The 18537-nt window shown below is 28.8% G+C and overlaps 1 protein-coding gene across 5 annotated transcripts in view; it reads right to left on the bottom strand.

Moving 5' to 3' along the window:
• Window positions 1-18537, bottom strand: part of LOC107455995 (band 4.1-like protein 1) — a 66440-nt gene that overhangs the window by 5120 nt on the left and 42783 nt on the right. For 2 of the 5 annotated variants that reach the window (XM_016073755.4, XM_016073753.3), the window contains exons 6-16: window positions 18140-18184; window positions 17881-18054; window positions 17102-17342; window positions 16360-16457; window positions 13988-14172; window positions 9841-10043; window positions 8458-8610; window positions 5846-7468; window positions 4462-4692; window positions 3222-3449; window positions 1293-1482 (exon numbers count right to left, since the gene is read on the bottom strand). In XM_016073755.4, the coding sequence (XP_015929241.1) occupies window positions 1300-1482; window positions 3222-3449; window positions 4462-4692; window positions 5846-7468; window positions 8458-8610; window positions 9841-10043; window positions 13988-14172; window positions 16360-16457; window positions 17102-17342; window positions 17881-18054; window positions 18140-18184 (3364 nt within the window). In that variant the 3' untranslated portion in view covers window positions 1293-1299. The remainder of the gene's footprint in view (window positions 1-1292; window positions 1483-3221; window positions 3450-4461; window positions 4693-5845; window positions 7469-8457; window positions 8611-9840; window positions 10044-13987; window positions 14173-16359; window positions 16458-17101; window positions 17343-17880; window positions 18055-18139; window positions 18185-18537) is intronic. The other 3 variants (XM_071178942.1, XM_016073754.3, XM_016073759.3) reach the window with 2 other exon arrangements.

Here is an 18537-nt window from a genome sequence, read left to right as displayed (position 1 = left end):
AAATACAAATGGCATTTTTTAAAAGAAAATATAATATTTCTAATAATGATATACAAATACAAATTTTGAAAAGAATAAGTATTTGTAAAATATTGCACTAGTATTTCTCATTACACTTTTCAAATCAAAATAAAATAACTAATATCTTCATTGAAGAAATATGCTTCCCTAGTAACGATTTTCAACACCATTTAAAGTTTTCGTTTTGAAGTAAACCATAATTTGTCTTATTTCACTCATTTTCAGCTTAGGTACATACTCCAAAAATAAATTCATAACTGGAATAGATATCAGGGTTGCAAAAAACCCACCTGCCCGGGTTTTACTGGGTAAAACCCACTCTAAAAAACCTACCATAAAGTGGGTTTTTCTAAGATTGATTTCTTTTTTTTTTATCCTCTGTTATATGGAAGAGCTTTTCTATTGAAATATATGCGTATTCTAGCCTAAAAAAAATTAACCTATAGTGAAGAAACTAATTGTGTTGGAGACAGGAGAGTCCTGTTGGCTAGATTTGACTGTATGGCCATTGATTATTCAGTGCCATTGATTCGCTTTCTATGCAAATAAAAAAATTTCCTCAAATATTTTTCAAGATTAAAATGTAAATAAAAAGTAATCCTGTGTTAAAATAAGTTTCAAATGTGTGATGTATGTGAGTACATATGACATTTTGTATCCTGATGTCAGAAGAAACTTTTTTCAGACTTTCACATCAATTTATTTGTATTAATTATCTATATGAAGTCAATTTATAAAATTAAACTTAATTATTAATATTAAAATAAGCTTTTTTAAAATAAGGTACTTATCCCTGCTCTCTCTTTTGAAAAAAACCACATAAAAACATGGAAAACCCAGAAAAGCCCAATAGAACCCAGAAAAGCCCAATAAAACCCACCTGGGTTGGGTTTTTCTACAAAAAACCGGGTTTTTTTCAACCCTGCTAGATATAGCCCAAGGACTGTATAATTCAACTGTCGGACGGACATAAGACACAATTTAGGATTATTAATAATAAAGCAATTAAAAATCTTCATACCTCTAATTAAACATTAAAATCTAGTCTTATAGAGGTTAAAAAGTCCACTATAAATTAACAAATTATATTTATGAAGTCAGGGTTCTGCCGAGAGAAGGTTGATTAATTAGGGCTCCGTAGCAAAAAATAAATAAATAAAATGAATTGGGAACCACTGGCATCCACAACTAAGCAATAACCCATATAGAACATAATCAGATATGATTGTAAAAGCAGCACAGAATACATGATAGGAAAAAGTATATAATACCTAAGAATCATTGAGAGCTAGATTGTTGTTGTATTTCTATTTTTTCCACTGTCATGTTAGGATTCATCATGGTGGCTTCCTGTATTGCTTCAGTTAGAGCTCTGTCATGATCTATGGGCTCACCATCACTCTGGATGGTTATTTTCTGCTCCACTCTAGTTTCCACAACACCATCATGCTCCATTTTATACTATATTTGAAAAGGAAAAAAAAATATTACACACCACAAAATGAATGTTATCTGCTTCCTGTTTCTCTATCATAATATAAGGTTTGGTCTGCAGAAAAACATATACAGTCGAACCTCATTAAAACGATAGATACAAATTTTCTCTTTTTAAGACAATGGAAAACAGTTCTCCCATCACAATTATTAAAAATAATAATGGAATTGTTTCAGACATACGAGAATACTAATTTCTCTCGTTTGAAACTAAGTCCATATGACACCTAATGAAAACAAATTTCTCATTGTCACATTTGTGGGGATTTTCCTCGATGAAGCAAGTTTATTGCTTTTTCTGAACTCGATAAGTGAGAGTTGCATGTTTTTAAACTTAGAAGGGGTACTTTTAAAAAAAAAAAAAAATTTATAGTAGGCTTTGAAAAGCCGACCAAATCCTGAGTTTAGGACTATCAATATTCAACTCAGTAGCCTTGGTAATTTTGAACCCAATCCAGAAGAGAAGGAAAGTTCTGAATCAAGCAAACTAGCTTTTGTGGATGACTTTCTGATAGAACTAAATTGCATTTGCATTATATGGAGAGAAATAGCATGAAAACCTCCCATGGTTAGGTCAACGGCAAAATGGGGATTAAAGATTCAATTTCTAGGATATGTTTATTACTATTGAATTTATAAAATTAATAGAAATGAACAAATTTAAGAAATTTTAAACTCATTCCCTTTGTTCATTTATTTCTTCGATTCCATCCAGTTTATACCATTGAAAAGAACTCAACCTTCACTTAATGCGATGTCTACTTCGACTGTTGGGTGAGTGGTGCCAATCTAGGTAAAAAAAATTGAGAAGAGGGAAAGTGAAAATATTTTTATACTTTACTTTTTATTTATTACACTTATTTCTTCATCAATATCACTTAAATTCTTAGATATCTTTTCAGTGATTTGTTTTTTTAAAAAATCAAATGCCTTTTTCAGTTGTATCAGTTTCTAAAAAATTTTGGTGAATACAAAATTAATCTTTTCTGCTCATCAATTTTGTTTTTAAGAGATTTGAACTGTTCAATATTAAAATTTAAAAAAAATATTTATTAATTCCTTCGACTGAAAATAAGATTAAACTGAAGAAGAAGTGAACGAAGTTAAAGAAGAAGTTAGGAAACAAGAGTTAAACAAGATTATATTTCAGAAAGCAGAAGTCATATAACTTAGTATAGGTAGAGTAAAAAAGTAATGTCAACTAAGTCTGAAAAAAAAAATTAATTAGTATTATGAAATCATTTACTATCGGAAAAATTAAAAAAATTTCCAATAGTAAATGATTTCGTGAGAAATATTTTGGGAATATCTATATTAAGTTTCAGTATTTAAGGGATTGATTGAACGTTAGAGTTAAAAATAAAGAGTGTTATGAATTTTTTTAAAAAAAACATATTTTCATTATTTTTAAAAAATAATTTAAACCAGTAAAAAAACATTTTGTTTTGTTAAAAATTCAAAAGAAAATTTTTAAATTGATATCGATCAGAAAATTTCATTAAATTTAAAGTAGATAGCCATTTTATCATGAAAACAATAAATGATAATAATCAAAAATAAATAAAAATATTCAATTGCAAATAAAACAAGCAATTGAAAAAACACTTATTAATTAAATCATATTTGTCATTTTAAAGTATGCTTTTTCTTAAAATAATAAAATAAATTGTCCAGCTATACTTAATATTAAATTATAAGTGACTCACTGTTATTGTTTCGATGGTTTTTGTTTTACTAGATATTGTAGAAGAGCTGACTATTTCACCATCTTCAGCCAAAGGTTCAGGTTCATTACTGAATTGAGGTGGGGGAGGCACAGGGAAATTGACTTTCCTCATCTCTGTAGCAACCAGAGGGACAGAAGTCGTACTGTGCTGAGCATTATTAACGGAGCTAGGATCATATTTGAATGCTTCAGTCTTCACGATGGCAGACTAAAAATTAATTTACCACTTTACAATCACATTCATAATAACAGATAGAGCACATAGCTTCCATTTTTTTACAGTAAAACCTCGATCGATCGTTTCTCGTGGGACCATTCATTGCCAACGATAAACATGGAAAACTACAAATGCAGGTAAACATAAAATTTTAAATAATGACTTGAAAACTAATAAGTTTACTATAAACAGGGGTGATTGTGAACCCAACTCAAAATTCCTGAAAATTTCTAGAATAAAATCATAAATGGCACAATTCAAAAAATTAATGCCTTTAAAATTTAAATCATTATAATATTTTCAAAACATGAAATTCTAAATAAATTATATGCAGCATAATTTAAATGAATAATTATGTATAAGTTTACTGTTATCTCTAATCACATTTATTATTTTACTAGAAAAAATATTTACAAATGAAAGAGATGCCAAGTATAAATTCTAGTTCTAATATCTTTTAAACAAAACATACAAGAATCTTTATAATCTTATAATTATAGAATCTTAAATGTGAGCAATGATTTCTTGAAACTTCGGGACATAGGATTTCTGAAAACTTCCGGATCACAATCATCTCTGCATAAGTATAAAAAGTTTGAAATTGATTAAATTACGTACATAATGTGAAATTACGATACAATTTTTAAACTGACAAACCACAAGTTTCAAACATTTTTATCAATTGATGCATAAACATCAAACATGCTGTAGAGGTATTAACAGAAACTGTAACAAGTCCACATTCTCTTCTTCAACATTAGCATCAGGAGTTACGATTTTTCTTCTCAAAGTGAAAAAACTTAAAATATTTTATGTCCGCAAAATTTCAAAGCGATAGATACAGGAATTCGCTATTTTAAAAAATGATCTAATATTAACATCATAAGAATAGCATTTGGTGGGGCCATTAAAAAGAAATTATACATAACCGAAAACGAAAGACACGGGAATGATAGATTGAGGTTCAACTGTACTTGGATAGAATCAAAACGCAAATTTATACCTGAACATCATCTAATGTACCAGTCATTACTCTTGTACTTTTTGTAACCTGTTGAGTTACATTCTTTTCTTGATTCACACTTGTTTTAGAGGATTTTGTGTGCACAATTGCTTTGTCAGGAGATTTTGTAACTTCTGTGCCAGATATTTGTTTACTTGAGGTTGTCGTGACTGAACTAGAGGCAGTACTGGATGATTCAGTCACTATGGTTGGTCCTTTCCATCCTTCAGCCTATGGTGGATTATCAACAGATTAGTTCTTCTTTTAACTAAAATGCTAGCTTTTTTATAAATATCTTATAAATATAAAAAGATAGCTTTTAAAATAAATATTATATGAATTTAATTAAGTTTTTGATAAGAAAAAGAAAGTATTTAAGTATGTTGCATTGCATTACATATTCAGTTCTTTGGAAATTGTTTTGATACTTTTACTAACATCCCATTTATTATATTACTTTAATAAGTTTTTAGTGGTCACAGGTATCTAGAAAAATCTTTCCTCTTTTTTTTTAACTATCTACAGAATTTCAAAAAATTGTTCTGAGCACCAAATAAAAAATAGAACAACTGGATAATTTTTAGTCTCATGATTAGATTTTCACATGGTAAGATGCAATCTTGATAGTTCAAAGGTCTAACCTTAAATATATTGTTTAACCTATTAAATATAAGGTTACAAAATAAGATAAAATATAAATTTTTTAAGCAACTGTCTACAGAAGTTCAAACATTTTAAACTTCAGTAGAAAATAGGTTTTAAAAAAATGAATTATTAATAGGTAACTGAGGGTTTAGTTATGAAAGAACACAAAGATCAAGGCAATCCACTCATTAAACCTAGGAGCTCAGTACACAATAATCAGTCGAAGTTATCAGAATTAAAAACTATAATGCACAATAAACTAGAAGATATTCATAAATCAGTTACCATTTCTCATTTTTTATTTACATTGATGGGGCATATTTTGAGAAACTGTTCAAAGTGTAACACTCACAGCACTAAATATGCCATTAAATTTTCCTTAATATATATATATATATACATATATATTGAGAAGTTAAAATATTGAGTACATATTTTCTCAATATAAGTTAAAATATTGAGGAAATAATAAAAAATAATTATATACATATTGTGGATTGCAATATAATAATAGTCTATTCAGGAAAATTCTCCTCAAACAAGCACAAATCCAAGTTATAATACTAGTAATAAAGTTTTATTAAACCAACCATTGATTTAAAGTTTCTTCCTTAAATTACGATTTGCAATAAACAAAATCAAAGTTTACTAAACAAGTAAATTATAATGATAAAATCTAGTACTTAAAAATAATCGCATGCAAAAATAAAGAATAAGTAAAAATAAATAACTAATCAACCTCTACTGATGGCTTCGGTTGCTTGATATCACCCTGAGTGGTTGGTTTCTCTTTGCTACTTCTTGGGCTGGAATAGGGAGACCCTTCAAGTTCTAGAACAGCCGTTTCTGAACTAAATGAAACATCTTTAGAGGTATCAGCTGGAAAAGTACCAACTGCACCTTTCAGAGAACGATTTGGAGTGGAAGTTACAAGTCCTTCTGGAATGCCTACATTTTCAGCAGACACATCCCTGGCATATTCCTTGTCCATTTCTTCTGAAGAACTACTAGAAGTAGATGTATTATCTCCTTCTTTCTTTGACTTCTTTTTCATGATATTGGACAGAGAGAGCTTTGTTTTCTTTGATTTTGAGTCTTTTAGGCTCTCTTTGCTTTTACTTTTACCATCCTTCTCTTTTATCTCTTCTGTGATTTTGCTCTCATTGACTGTGGATGAAGATTCTTGTGGCTCAGGAGATTTCCTTTCTACTTCAGAAACAGCAACTTCTTTTGCTTTTTTGTCCAATTTACTGTCAGATTTATTCTTTTTTTCCAATTTTTCTTTGGCTTTCTTCTCTTTTTCTTCCTTTTCTTTTAATTTCTTATCTTCTTTTGCCTTTCGTTTGGCTTCTTCCTTCTCCTCTTTCTCCTTTTGTTTTCTTCTTAGTTCTTCCTCTTTTGCTTCCTTTTCCTTCTGTTTTTTCTCAGCCTCTTTCTTTCTCTTTTCGTCATCTTTCAATTTTTTGTCAGTGTCTTTCACAGATTCTTTGGACTTGCTTTTTTTGAAAGATAATCTGAGCTTACTCTCTTTTTCTTTCTCTAAAACATCTTTAACTGCTTTTTCTTCATTCTCAGGGGTCAACGGGTCTTCAGCCCCTTCTTTGCTGGAGATTTCTTTGATATTCTCCACAACTATTTCATCAACTTGCAAATCAGCTTCAACTGCAGAATCCCTCTTATTTGGAATACTTTCACTCGAACTTCTACTCGCTTTCCCAGATTTTTTATCTTTTTCTCGCTTTTTCACCTTATCTTCTTTTTCTGCCTTTTTATCCTTCACTTTCTTTTCCTCAGGTTTTTTAGACTTTTCTTTTTTAAACATGGATAACGAAAGTTTCTGCTTTTGATCAGTCTTAGGAATTATCTCCAAGTTTTCTTTATTCCTGATAATGTCTTCATCTTTGGAATCATCCCATTTCAGCGACTCGTCAATGGTCGTGTCGTTCCACTCCGATGAGATGTCCTGAAGCCTGTTATCTTCCACCAGGACTTGCTGCGAAAGAACAACTTCATTCTGGGAGTGATCTTTATCAGTTTCAGGAGGAGCATAAGTGAAAGCTAAACCTTTGGCGCGCTTACTACCCGGAGAATTGTCCAGCATCATAGTTTCAGCAGGTACCGGAGATACATTTCCGAATTTCTGGCTATCTTTCTCGTATGAGAATCCATGTTCAGCAGGACTAAAAGGCGTTTTTTGCTCACTGGAATTAACTTCATAAATATATTCCTTGGTATAAGGAGTTGGCTTGCCAGTGAAAAGTGACGTGGGTCGTTGAGGATCGTGTTTAGTGTTTTGAGGTGTCTGCTGATCGCTGAATTTATTTTTATCATGAGGGGGAGATGCAGGCAGTTGACTATTAGTCTAAAAATCATAATTCAAATAAAAATGATCATGCAATAGGGATGATGTTTTCATAATCAGGAAGGTGGAAAGGAACATGCAAAGAAAAAAAACTCAAATTAGAACCATCAACCAATAAAAATACTACTAACTTAAATGACACAACTAAAGCTCATGCTTAAACTACATTATAAAAAAATTAATTGCATCTTGAAGCTCACTAAAATAAAATTGCTTAACATAAAATAAATATAAATTAGCTTTAACCTTTTAGATCATCAAAGTTCCAATAGGTATATATTTTGCCCCAAAAAAATCAGGAGAAAAAAATTCTTACAATATGAGGACAAATTTTAGTTCATATTTATTAAAATTTTTTAAAGGTAAAGTATTTTAAGGAATGAAAATAAAATTAAAATACAATTCTATGCACAAACCTATTTAATTAGTAGCAACTTTTGGTCACAAAAATTACAAATTGCCATTATATTTTAATAAATAAATTTCAAACATAAATTAATTTTGAAAAGATAGAATTAAGAACACATAAATTACTTCTTGAAATGAAGAATTGAATCAAATGAACATATAAATTAAATCTCATTTAATGTAACCAGCTATTTTTGTTATTATATTATTCCAGTTATTTTTGTTTTAAAGCGGAAGCTTCAACTGCTGTTTCCTAAATGAGTAGCATAGGAAAACAATTGGTTTGCTTTGCAGCTACCCAACCAACCAAATTTTAGTAATTTATTTATTACACTAATTAACTCAGATTTTTACACTACAAACAATTTTCAAAATTTTATAACATAACAAAATATTTATTAGCAAAATTGAAATTAAGATAGAAAACCTCTTTATTCCCACCTGAATGGCACAAGCTTTAAAAGAAGGAAAAATATAAAAAAGTTTGTTGAAATGCTAATTCCTTTTATTCTTTTCAAATATACAGTAAGATTTTTTTTAAAAAAATAGACTTAGAATATTAACAAAAAGACACAACAAACCTCTTCCACAACCGCTTTTTTATAAGGCTCTTGAGTTAAAGTTTTCACTTCTGTCCTCTCTGGCTTTTCCGGAACTTCAGGTGGTATCGGAGATTTTCCTCTAGGTTTCGGCAAATCCATTGGTAACATTACAGCAACACCTCCAATAGGTTTCTTAAAGAAACAAAGTTAAATTAACATATTACATGATTATACCATTAATAAATATCAAACTTAAACAAACTTGAAGAGCTGAAAATATGAAGATTTTAAGTGGCACTCAATGGGATTTGAGTCAATTAGCTTTAACTTTTATACACTGTGTATAGTAATATATACTCAGTATACTTCCTCAGAGATTTTGTCCTGACATTTTGTGACAGGTCCGTTCTTCATGAAATCGTGAAAATTTACTCACAATCTTTACATATGTTAAAATATGGATCTGATTTTTGTTTTAAAAAAATTATAAAAACTAGTGGTTGTTTTAAACCTTTTGTAAAAAGTCTGTATTAGTGAAAACTCTACTCATAATTTTCTGAATGATTAGAAATATAATTTTGTTCTAAGAGAGAGAGAAAAAAAATACACTTTTCAAGAGTTTTTGTTTCAAAATTATAAATTAGAGCTGTTTTTAGTAGAGATTTTTTTAAGGAACGACATTTCACTATTTTGTGAAGAGTTCTTTGTCATGATGAAAAGTTTCGTAAAGGAGCCATTAGCCATTAATGGACTCAAATTTCTCCTTATCCCGTTACGTTTGGCAATATTTATAAATCACTAATCTGGCAATATTATAAATCACTAATATTAATTTTAACTGTTTGTGTCATAACTTCACACTTTAATTAGTTGCAGAATTTTTTTTTTTATTTGAAGTCAAGTGTTAGTTTCTGAATGCATTTGAGAAAAATACTTTTACTTTGAAAACATTCAAAATTTACCTTCACTGAGATCTGCAAAATTTAAATTTTGACAAAATAAGAAAGTTATATAGTTAAATAAATCTTTCAAAAGTCAGAATCTTTTACAAAAATATAACTTCTCCCTCTAGAATTCCTTTCCTACTAGAAGCTCTTCAATTCTTAAGTATGACTAAAAAAAGATAGTTATTCTGAAAAAAAAGTTAATAAGTTCAATTGGAATCAATCTATTAAGCTTAACTGTGTTGTTAAAATGTCAGATAAGATGTGCTGGGGCAACTGTTCCAAACCGCCAATGGTTCTTTACAAGCATCCTATTGTCTGACTAGTGTCACAAACGAGCAATTGTCTCAACAATTGTAGACAGTACCTTTTTCTTTTTATTAAACTCTGACTCAGTATTTATTTATTGTACCAAATAAATAAATTGAAAGTTAGACAAACTATTGTGATTGAAAATTGTGACGTCATTTCAACATACCTTGCTTTTTCTTTCCACTTCCACTTCTTTAATCTTTTCGGATCGGGAACTTTCTTCCGGAGTGTTGGTGAGGGATGAAGCAGTCTCGTCTATCTTCTCATCGCTGGGGTAGCCTCTGCTGCTGGGAGGACCTGAAAGAGTGTGGCGCTTGCTTTCGTCTGGTCTTTGTGTAGGAGAGGGGCGCTCTCTAGAGTAGCCTGGGGCTGGGAAGGCACACACAGTTCAAAGAGGGAAAAGGATAGGGCAACAGCAAAGCAGGTAAGTAAACACACAAAAACATGCATATCAATTCTAGCAGAGAGGCTAACATTAAATTGCTTACATAAGCTAATATGTTTTAAAGAAATGCATTCTGCCAACAGCCAAATGCCTACAATTATGATATTTTTGAAGAATTATATTTTTTTAATATATTACAAACAGGCATATTTTATTTAGCTTGCATTCATCCATTATTCTGCATCTATTTAATAGAGCTTAAAATTACTATTAAATACACATTTAATCTAAACAGTTTGGGTCTTTTTAACGATATAAATAGCTCAACAGGTTTTATAAAATGACCAAAGACATTGTTTTAACTCAGTATAGTTTAAGTGTTAGAGTAACATCATAAATATATAGATTTAGAACAAATGACTAAATAAAATATTCTAACTTGAATTAATAAATACTTCAAGACTATTAAAAATATACATTCATTGTCAATACTGTATCAATACTACATTCAAGTGTCAGTACTGTATTATAGATTCAGATTTTTAGAGACACTTTTTTCTTACAAATCACGAAGTATTTTAAAAAGTGCAAAATTTTAAATTCTCTTACAATAATCAATTTTAAATAAAGTTAATAATTTATGTTACTATTTGTTTTAGAATAACCTAACTACAAAATAATGCCTATTTAATAATAAAATAGATTAACAAAATTAATTTAAAGATCGTTAACAATATTTTCTTTATTTATAAAATTTCTGGTTTTAATAGGTGGGGTTAATTAGTTTAGATATTTTATGTTCACATTACAAAAACAGCTTTCAAGTCAGTGTAATATGTATAATAAATATTTTTTGGAATGCATAGATGCAAGAAAAGCTCAAAGCAAATTTACCAAACAATACTTCGAGAAAGAAGAGATCAGAGAAAAACAGCAACAATACTTTAAAAGCTGAACTTCAACACTTAGAACGTAGCATGCTTTTGCCAACAAACAAAAGGGTAAGGAATATTTAATTGAAATATTTTACATCCTGTTGTCTAAATTTCAGAATTAAATAGTTTTAAAAATATAATTTAATCACGAGGGATTTGATTGGCACAAGGTTCAAATAAAACGCAATATGCCAAACCAAATGATGTTTTAAATTGATGCTGGCAACTTTAACAATACTGCATTAATATTAGTAATTATTAATTTTTCAGGTAAATTGATATGGTACACTATCTGAGGACACTATCTGTTCATGTGGTTTTATTAATTATTAATGCCATATTAATTTAATTTAAAATTGATTGAGAAGCTAAATAATAATCTAATGTTACTTAGGCAGAAAATTTTTAAAGATATTCTTTGATGAAATAAATAAAATACTTTTTTTCTAAATTATCATTTTGAAATTCAGATCCTTAGATTTAAAGAGGTTTTATTTGAAATACTACTTCTTTTTTTCATACATTACTTATTTCAAAACTAAATATTTAGCGTTTCACTTAGAAATATTGTACATTGTACTAAAGCCAAGGGTAAGTAATAAGGAGAATGTTAAGAGCTAAACATGTTACAGCCACTCTAAAGAGAATCATATAAATACTTGGGACATTCAGTAAGAAAACCAGCCTGATCCTTTTTCGGAAATTTTAAAAGAGATATACACATCTCATCTACAAACTAAAGAGCTACTTTTGATCAGGAAAAGATACAAAATGGGAAGTTTATGATTCTGTTGAAACAAAAATATAATCACAAATAGTATATTGATTAAAACCAAGACACTTTTCTGTGCAAATCCTTTCATCAGCATTATTAATTTGCAGGGAGGTAAAAAAAGAGATAATACAAATAGAGACACAGATTGACATCTCTGTTTTTACTGTCTCTGTCACCTAACCCTTGCATCTTGTGGCACCGAAATCCATCGATACTTTGTTCAGGAAGAACTGACAGCAAAAGTAAGCAAAGGTGACGGACAATATATTCTTTTGAATGGTGAGAAAAGACCATTAAGGTATAGGATTTAAGTAATCATCCACGACTGCATATAGTTAGTCCATTTAATTTAGTTATCAAATTATATAAATATCCTTTCAAATATCCATATAAATATCCATCATTAGTGCTACCTTTTATGATATATATCATAGAATTATTAAAAAAGGGTATCTTGGAAAAGTAACAACTATATGATATTGCAAGAGCACTGGATTTGATTGGACCGCTAAAAATGGCACATCTTATGCTGACATGCTCTTAACAAATCAAATGCGAGATAAAGATTTTTTTTAAACTTTTATTTTGCTTTAGAAGAAAATCATCAGCAAAAAACAATATTTATTATTCTTTCATAATCAGTTTCTTTAAATGCAAACAAAGACTTATATTTTTAGATATAATTTTTAAATATAATGGTTTTTTTCCTTAACATGCAACAGAGTATAGGTATAACCTGCGCTTGTTTGACATAGAATTTGACAAACACCACTAATCTGAGCAATGGTAAGTAAGAAAAGAAACTGGCAGACGTAGTTAAGGGTGCCGATAAGAAGCAGCAAACCTTTTCATTATTTCCTCTCAATTCTCGTTGAAGAAAGTGTAGGTTTTTATTAATATACTATTTGCGATATTAAAGCTGACATTACTTAATCAGAATTGTATCCCAAAAGATCGCTTGTCTTTCATACAAAAAAGTCAATCAAGCTGATTTCAATAATAAATATCTCAATTAAAGCATTTAACATTTCAGTTACTATCTTTATATTATACAATTAGAGTTGCATAACCTGTGGTCCAAAAATTATTCTATTGAGGAAAGCAGTAGGTTGGGTAGAGTTCAAAGTGAAGTTTAATGGTACAAGGAGCATTTCCAAATTTTAAAAAAAAAGCATATTTACTCTTTTTTTTTTATGTACCATATCTTTCAATTTTTACCCACTTTATTGTTACCAAAAAATTAACACCCCGTGGCTGAATCATGGTGAAACTGCGACACTGCCGCAGAACGTTATTGTTCTTAGAGAAAGATTTCTTTTATTTGGGAAGTAAAAAAGTTTTGTATTTTTTTCAGAATTTTTTTGATATACATTTATTTAGTATAACTTTTTATTTCCCTTCTGCAGAATTATTTTTAAAAAATGTCTCTCTTACATATCGGAGGAAACGCTCAGGATTTTTTTTTCTTTTCTTACTTTCTTTGAGAATAAAAAAATTTTGCAATGCCTGGCTTTAGCCAGAATTTCAGATTGATATTATAAAAAATAATTTCCAAATCACAAAAATTTTAAAAAAGTTAACCATACAAATATTTTTTAGAACAGGAGAATGTCGCCAATATTAGAATATGTATTTTTTGTTTACTAAAAAAAAATTTTAGACTAAAAAAACTAAAACAAAATTTCTTAAATTTGTAATTAAAAAAATTTTTATACTGTTCTATTCTATACATGAAGGCTTTCTTTTTCTTTCTGCAAACGGGAAACACTTTTGCCACTTTAAATTAGTAACATATTGCTACTATAAAAAATGTCTTTCAGAGAGGTATTAGTTCTAGAGAGAATTGTCACAGAAAGCTTGAAAAAATCTGCCACAGAGATTAACACTAAAATGCCTTATAATGCCATAGGCTTTGAAAGCCTCTGACTTTTTCAAAAAAGGTTTTGCAACCCTAATACAACATAATTTAATTAGCTTAATTAAAATACAAATTATAAAATTTTAAACAATTTTATTTAAATATATTTTTTACAAAAATATATTTAATATACATCCAACAGTATACCCAAAAGTATATCCAACAATGATTTAAAAAACTAGAATAACTTAACACTCAACATTTAATTTTACAAATCTTATAAACCCTCATTTACATATAAAAGCTATTTTCAAGAATAAACAATTTAGAAAGTCATATCATAAATAGAACACCACATACCGCCATCCATGCTCCTAGAGGCAAAGCGTTTGTTGCTTAGGGTTCGTTCAAAGTGTGGTGGTGGTCGCTCAATCAATGCACTCGCTTGTCTTGTTTGATATTGAGTCCTACCAGAATATCGGAATTTAGAACCAAACCTAGGCAAAAAGAGCTTTGGCTTAGGGGGCACTTCAGGTGTCTTCAACCTATTGGAAATATTTCACAATCAAACAAACAAGTAAACTTTGAATATTTTAGAGCAAATATTAAATTTAATTCTAACTATGCATTTTCAATTATTGTTAAAAAGTAATAAAGTAACAATATAGTACATAAAAAGATAATTGTTTTTAAGTATGCTTGGTGGAAAAAAGCAAATTAAGCAAAACAATTAAAACAGGATAAGATTACAATGTAAGAAACTTCAAATGTACCATTTTAAACAATTTTTTTAAAAATAATATTTGCAAGGGTAGGTATATCTAGAACAAATATCTTTTTTTTTTTTTTAAAAAAAAGGGCAAAATATAGTTTTAAATATATATTATGTTATTAACAACGACATAGGAAAATGGTTATAAACCATTAAATAATTGAGGATTGCAAGCGAAAATTTGAACTGTTAATTCATATTTGAAATTCGTTTCTATTTGCTAAGTTTAATACTACTGTTCGGACACGACATAGAGAAAATTATTCTGCAAATGAGAGTAAATAAATATGTATACCATGATCAACTAAAAATCCCTGTATAATAGATATTTTACCTCTTGGAACACGAGCCATTCTCGAGTCCTTGACTACTTGTTCATTGACTCATTCGTACTAAAATATTAATTTTTACATGTGATCTTTATCTTAGAACAATAATAATCAAGACTAAAATTTATATCCAGGGTCATCTAAACATTTAATCAGAAATAATGATTAAGCATTCCTTAAATTTCAACGGGTGAGTCAAAAGAATGGTACTAAAAAAGCTGAATGGGTAAAAAAGAAAATTGAATATCTTTGATGAGACCTAAATGTTAATCAGACCTAAATGCTATTATCAAACAAAGTTAGATTGTCTTTTTATTTAATCCCCTAGTCATGCTCACTTTTAGTAAAAAATTTTACTCTAATCACTGTTCAAAGAAAATAATAAAAACACAGGCTGAAGTAGCAGTGTGAAAGCAAACGCTAACATCAGTTTCAAAATCTTAAATAAAGTTGGTAAAATAAATGTAAGAGTCAGAGATCTCCCTCGGAATAAAAAAAGGGCAGGGGGCTTACTCGCAGAAAAGGACACTTTGAGTTATGAAAGGAAAAAACATCATCAAAATTTCTCAAACTATGTAATATTATGTAATAACTGAATTTGATCCTCAATTTTTAAATTACCCTTTTGTACTATTTTATGTGCATATTTCACAAAGTAATTCTCACTCATTATCAAAATAACAGAAAAAGTTGAAACTTTTTTGAAAAATAATTAGAGACAAGCTAAAAGACAATCTCTGCGTATAAATTTTCTTCAAAAAAAATTTATTAAAAAAAGGGATTAATTGGTGAACAACTTTAGCTATTTTTTATATTTTAAGCTGAAAATTATGAGAAAGTGAACATTTAAAGGTGCATTTTCAAATAAAAAGGTATTTATTAAAAATAATTTATGGTAAAACCTAAAATCACTAAAAAAATTCATTAATACACGCCTCTCCCAAATAAAAGATGTGAGTATCTCTGAACCCAAATCTCATATGAATTTCAATTATATATAACTAGACAACATAAGAAAACTCTGACTAAAATGAAGGAATGAAATTAAAAATTAAAGTTAAATAATCATCAATAACAAAATAAATCAGAAATGGATCTCATATTAAAACAGGTGGTTAAGGAAACATTCCTTTCCAGAAAAAATAAAATAAAAGGCTGTGTTTTGAAAGGATGGCGGCTTATTTTTACAAAAAGGGCAAGGAAGGCGCATTTATAGGGATCAAAGAGAATGAGGGGTGGGGCGCCCTTCTCGAACACTGTTAGAAGCAGGTGATGTGTAAAGAAGGTTTAAAATTAGTTTCTACTTGATATTTGTATTTCATTTTGTGGCTTTATTTTGTGTTTTGCAGTAACATTTTTTTTAAAATAAAGTTATTATTTAAGAATATTAAATTAAAAGAACAATTTAATTATTATTGTTCATTGAACTGAGAAGAAAGCTCGGTTATCATCCATATCTCTGTCTTTTTTTTTAGGGAGGGGGCATGCAGTTGGGAAAAATAACTGCTTATACTGCTTAGTTGTATTTACTCTACATTACTTCTGATTTATACTTTTAGTTAAACATTTGAAGCAATTTACAAGCTTTTAAACTACATTTTACAGAACATGAAAGAAACTTGTATTCTGACCTGAAAAATGTGTGATGCTCCACACAAACTTTCCATAACCTTTTTGCTGCTTTGTGGTTTTGAAGCTTAAAACCAATTGTACTTTCAAACTGCTCAAACTGTAAGAATAAAAAGTAAGTAAATTCTAACACTTTAAGACTCAAAAAAATCAAATGCAAAGTAACATAATTAAGCACATTAAAAATAAAAAATTACTTTAGCTTCCATTAGGTTTTTTTGATATTATTTTTACATAGATAACTATTAGACAGACTAAATTTTTTTTAAAAAGAAAACAATTTTATCTACATAAAAGATATGCCATAGAAATAACAATATATGGATCATGTTTTTTCTAACATATTTATAGTCAGGTGTGAAGCTTTATATTGCAAACTATAAGCAGACTATATGATATACAGTCTAAATCCATTACAACGACAACACATAATGACAGATGACATTGCGGTCATAACGAGCTTGTTGTAAAGCTCTTTATGAGAGCAATCATATTATAATATCTATCTTTGATGTCAATAAAAGGACTAAAATATTAAATAAACATATTTAACTTTTTTCTGGGGATGAGTTTGGTAAAAAACCAAAACAATTTAAAACAGTAATCCAAAAATTAGAAAGGGTGTAAAGGTGCAATAATTTGCTCATTAAATTAAAAGATTTAAAGACTATTTAACTGATTTAAACTCTTGTCATAATAACTGAAAAAAATCAGGGTTAAATTAAGTTAAACCAAATTACTCACTTCTCCAGGTCGTATTTTTATATAAAAATTGTTTCTCTTGTAAGATATCTTCAAGATTTTTGGCCATGCAAACCTATTTATACGAAGACGGTCTCTATAAACTAGTAAACCTGATGCAGAAACACCGAGCATGATATCAATGCCTTCAGAATCCTTTGCTTGATGTAAATCTACTCCATACATGGCTAATTTCTTAGCATTTTCTAAATAATGCAATTCTGCTTCAGCGGGAGTTTGACCCCTGCAAAATAAAATAAAAAATTTTAAGTCATTTAACATAAAGAAAAAGTTACCTAATGAAATTGAGAGCAAATGAAAAATTTCTACAAGAATTATTATTTAAAGTGGTCTCACACTTATGAAACAAATTTCAGCTCTGTTTTGCAGAATTTTTAATTTTAATAAGGCTTGAACCTGTATTTTTTTAAAAGCTTTTTAAAACAGTTAGAATTTCTGTTTAATAATTAAAATAGTTATTGACACAGTGTAGATGGGTGAGTGATATCAGTCTCTAGTAAGGAATGACCGTTGAACCTAACTTTAAAATCAGTAACAAAACAGAAATTGTTATTGCCTTATTAAATACTAATAATCTGCAAAAGGATAGTTTTCCTTTCAATTCCCACAATTTGATAAACAAGATTGTATGCAGAAAATTAATTTTCTTCCACATCAACAATTCTTAAACTTTCAAATTGAATAGTAAGGTCAAAAAATAAATAATTTACTTATTACACTATTTATCCTAGAATAACCACAATAAAAATGAATATACTTACTTATGTTGTTTATGTAATTCCACTACTTTTTCCTCGAGTTCTGGTGTTTGGTTAGGAGCAAAATGGAACTCTGATAAATAATTATTCACATGCTCATCTGGATCATAATCACCTAATTCAGACTGCACTAAATAAGAGCCTAAGAGAGCATGTGTTACAAAAGAACAGGGTAACCTATATAATATTAAAAACAAATAATCAATTATCTCTGTCAAAACATTAGAAGTTCACAAAATAATTTTTTAAAAAAAATATTTACTTTCCACAAAGTATATCATTTCTTATTTGTAGGCACAACATATACCTGCAAAATAATAATAAAATTAATAAAAAAAAATTATATTCATTTGGTGGATCAAAAATGTATCATTACAAAACTGACATCCAAACAATCAAAAAAGGTTGGTAATACTTTTAACAAATTAAGATGTAAATAAATATGTAAGAGTCCTCTAGACTTACAACCACACATTTTATATTTATTTTATTACATTTATTTATTTTTTACATTTATTTTATTACTTTTTTTATTTAGTTTTGTTTTATTGCTTTTAATAAACTTTGGGTGACAGCTCTTTACAGTACAACATTTCTTTTTCAAGGGTATAGGAAGAAATATAAGCCAAGCTTGGTAGAAATAGCATAATAAAATCCCTT

This window comes from Parasteatoda tepidariorum, chromosome 3 (genome assembly GCF_043381705.1).
Source record: "Parasteatoda tepidariorum isolate YZ-2023 chromosome 3, CAS_Ptep_4.0, whole genome shotgun sequence".
NCBI classification, from domain to species: domain Eukaryota; kingdom Metazoa; phylum Arthropoda; class Arachnida; order Araneae; family Theridiidae; genus Parasteatoda; species Parasteatoda tepidariorum.
This window is presented reverse-complemented; position numbering and strand designations above follow the sequence as displayed.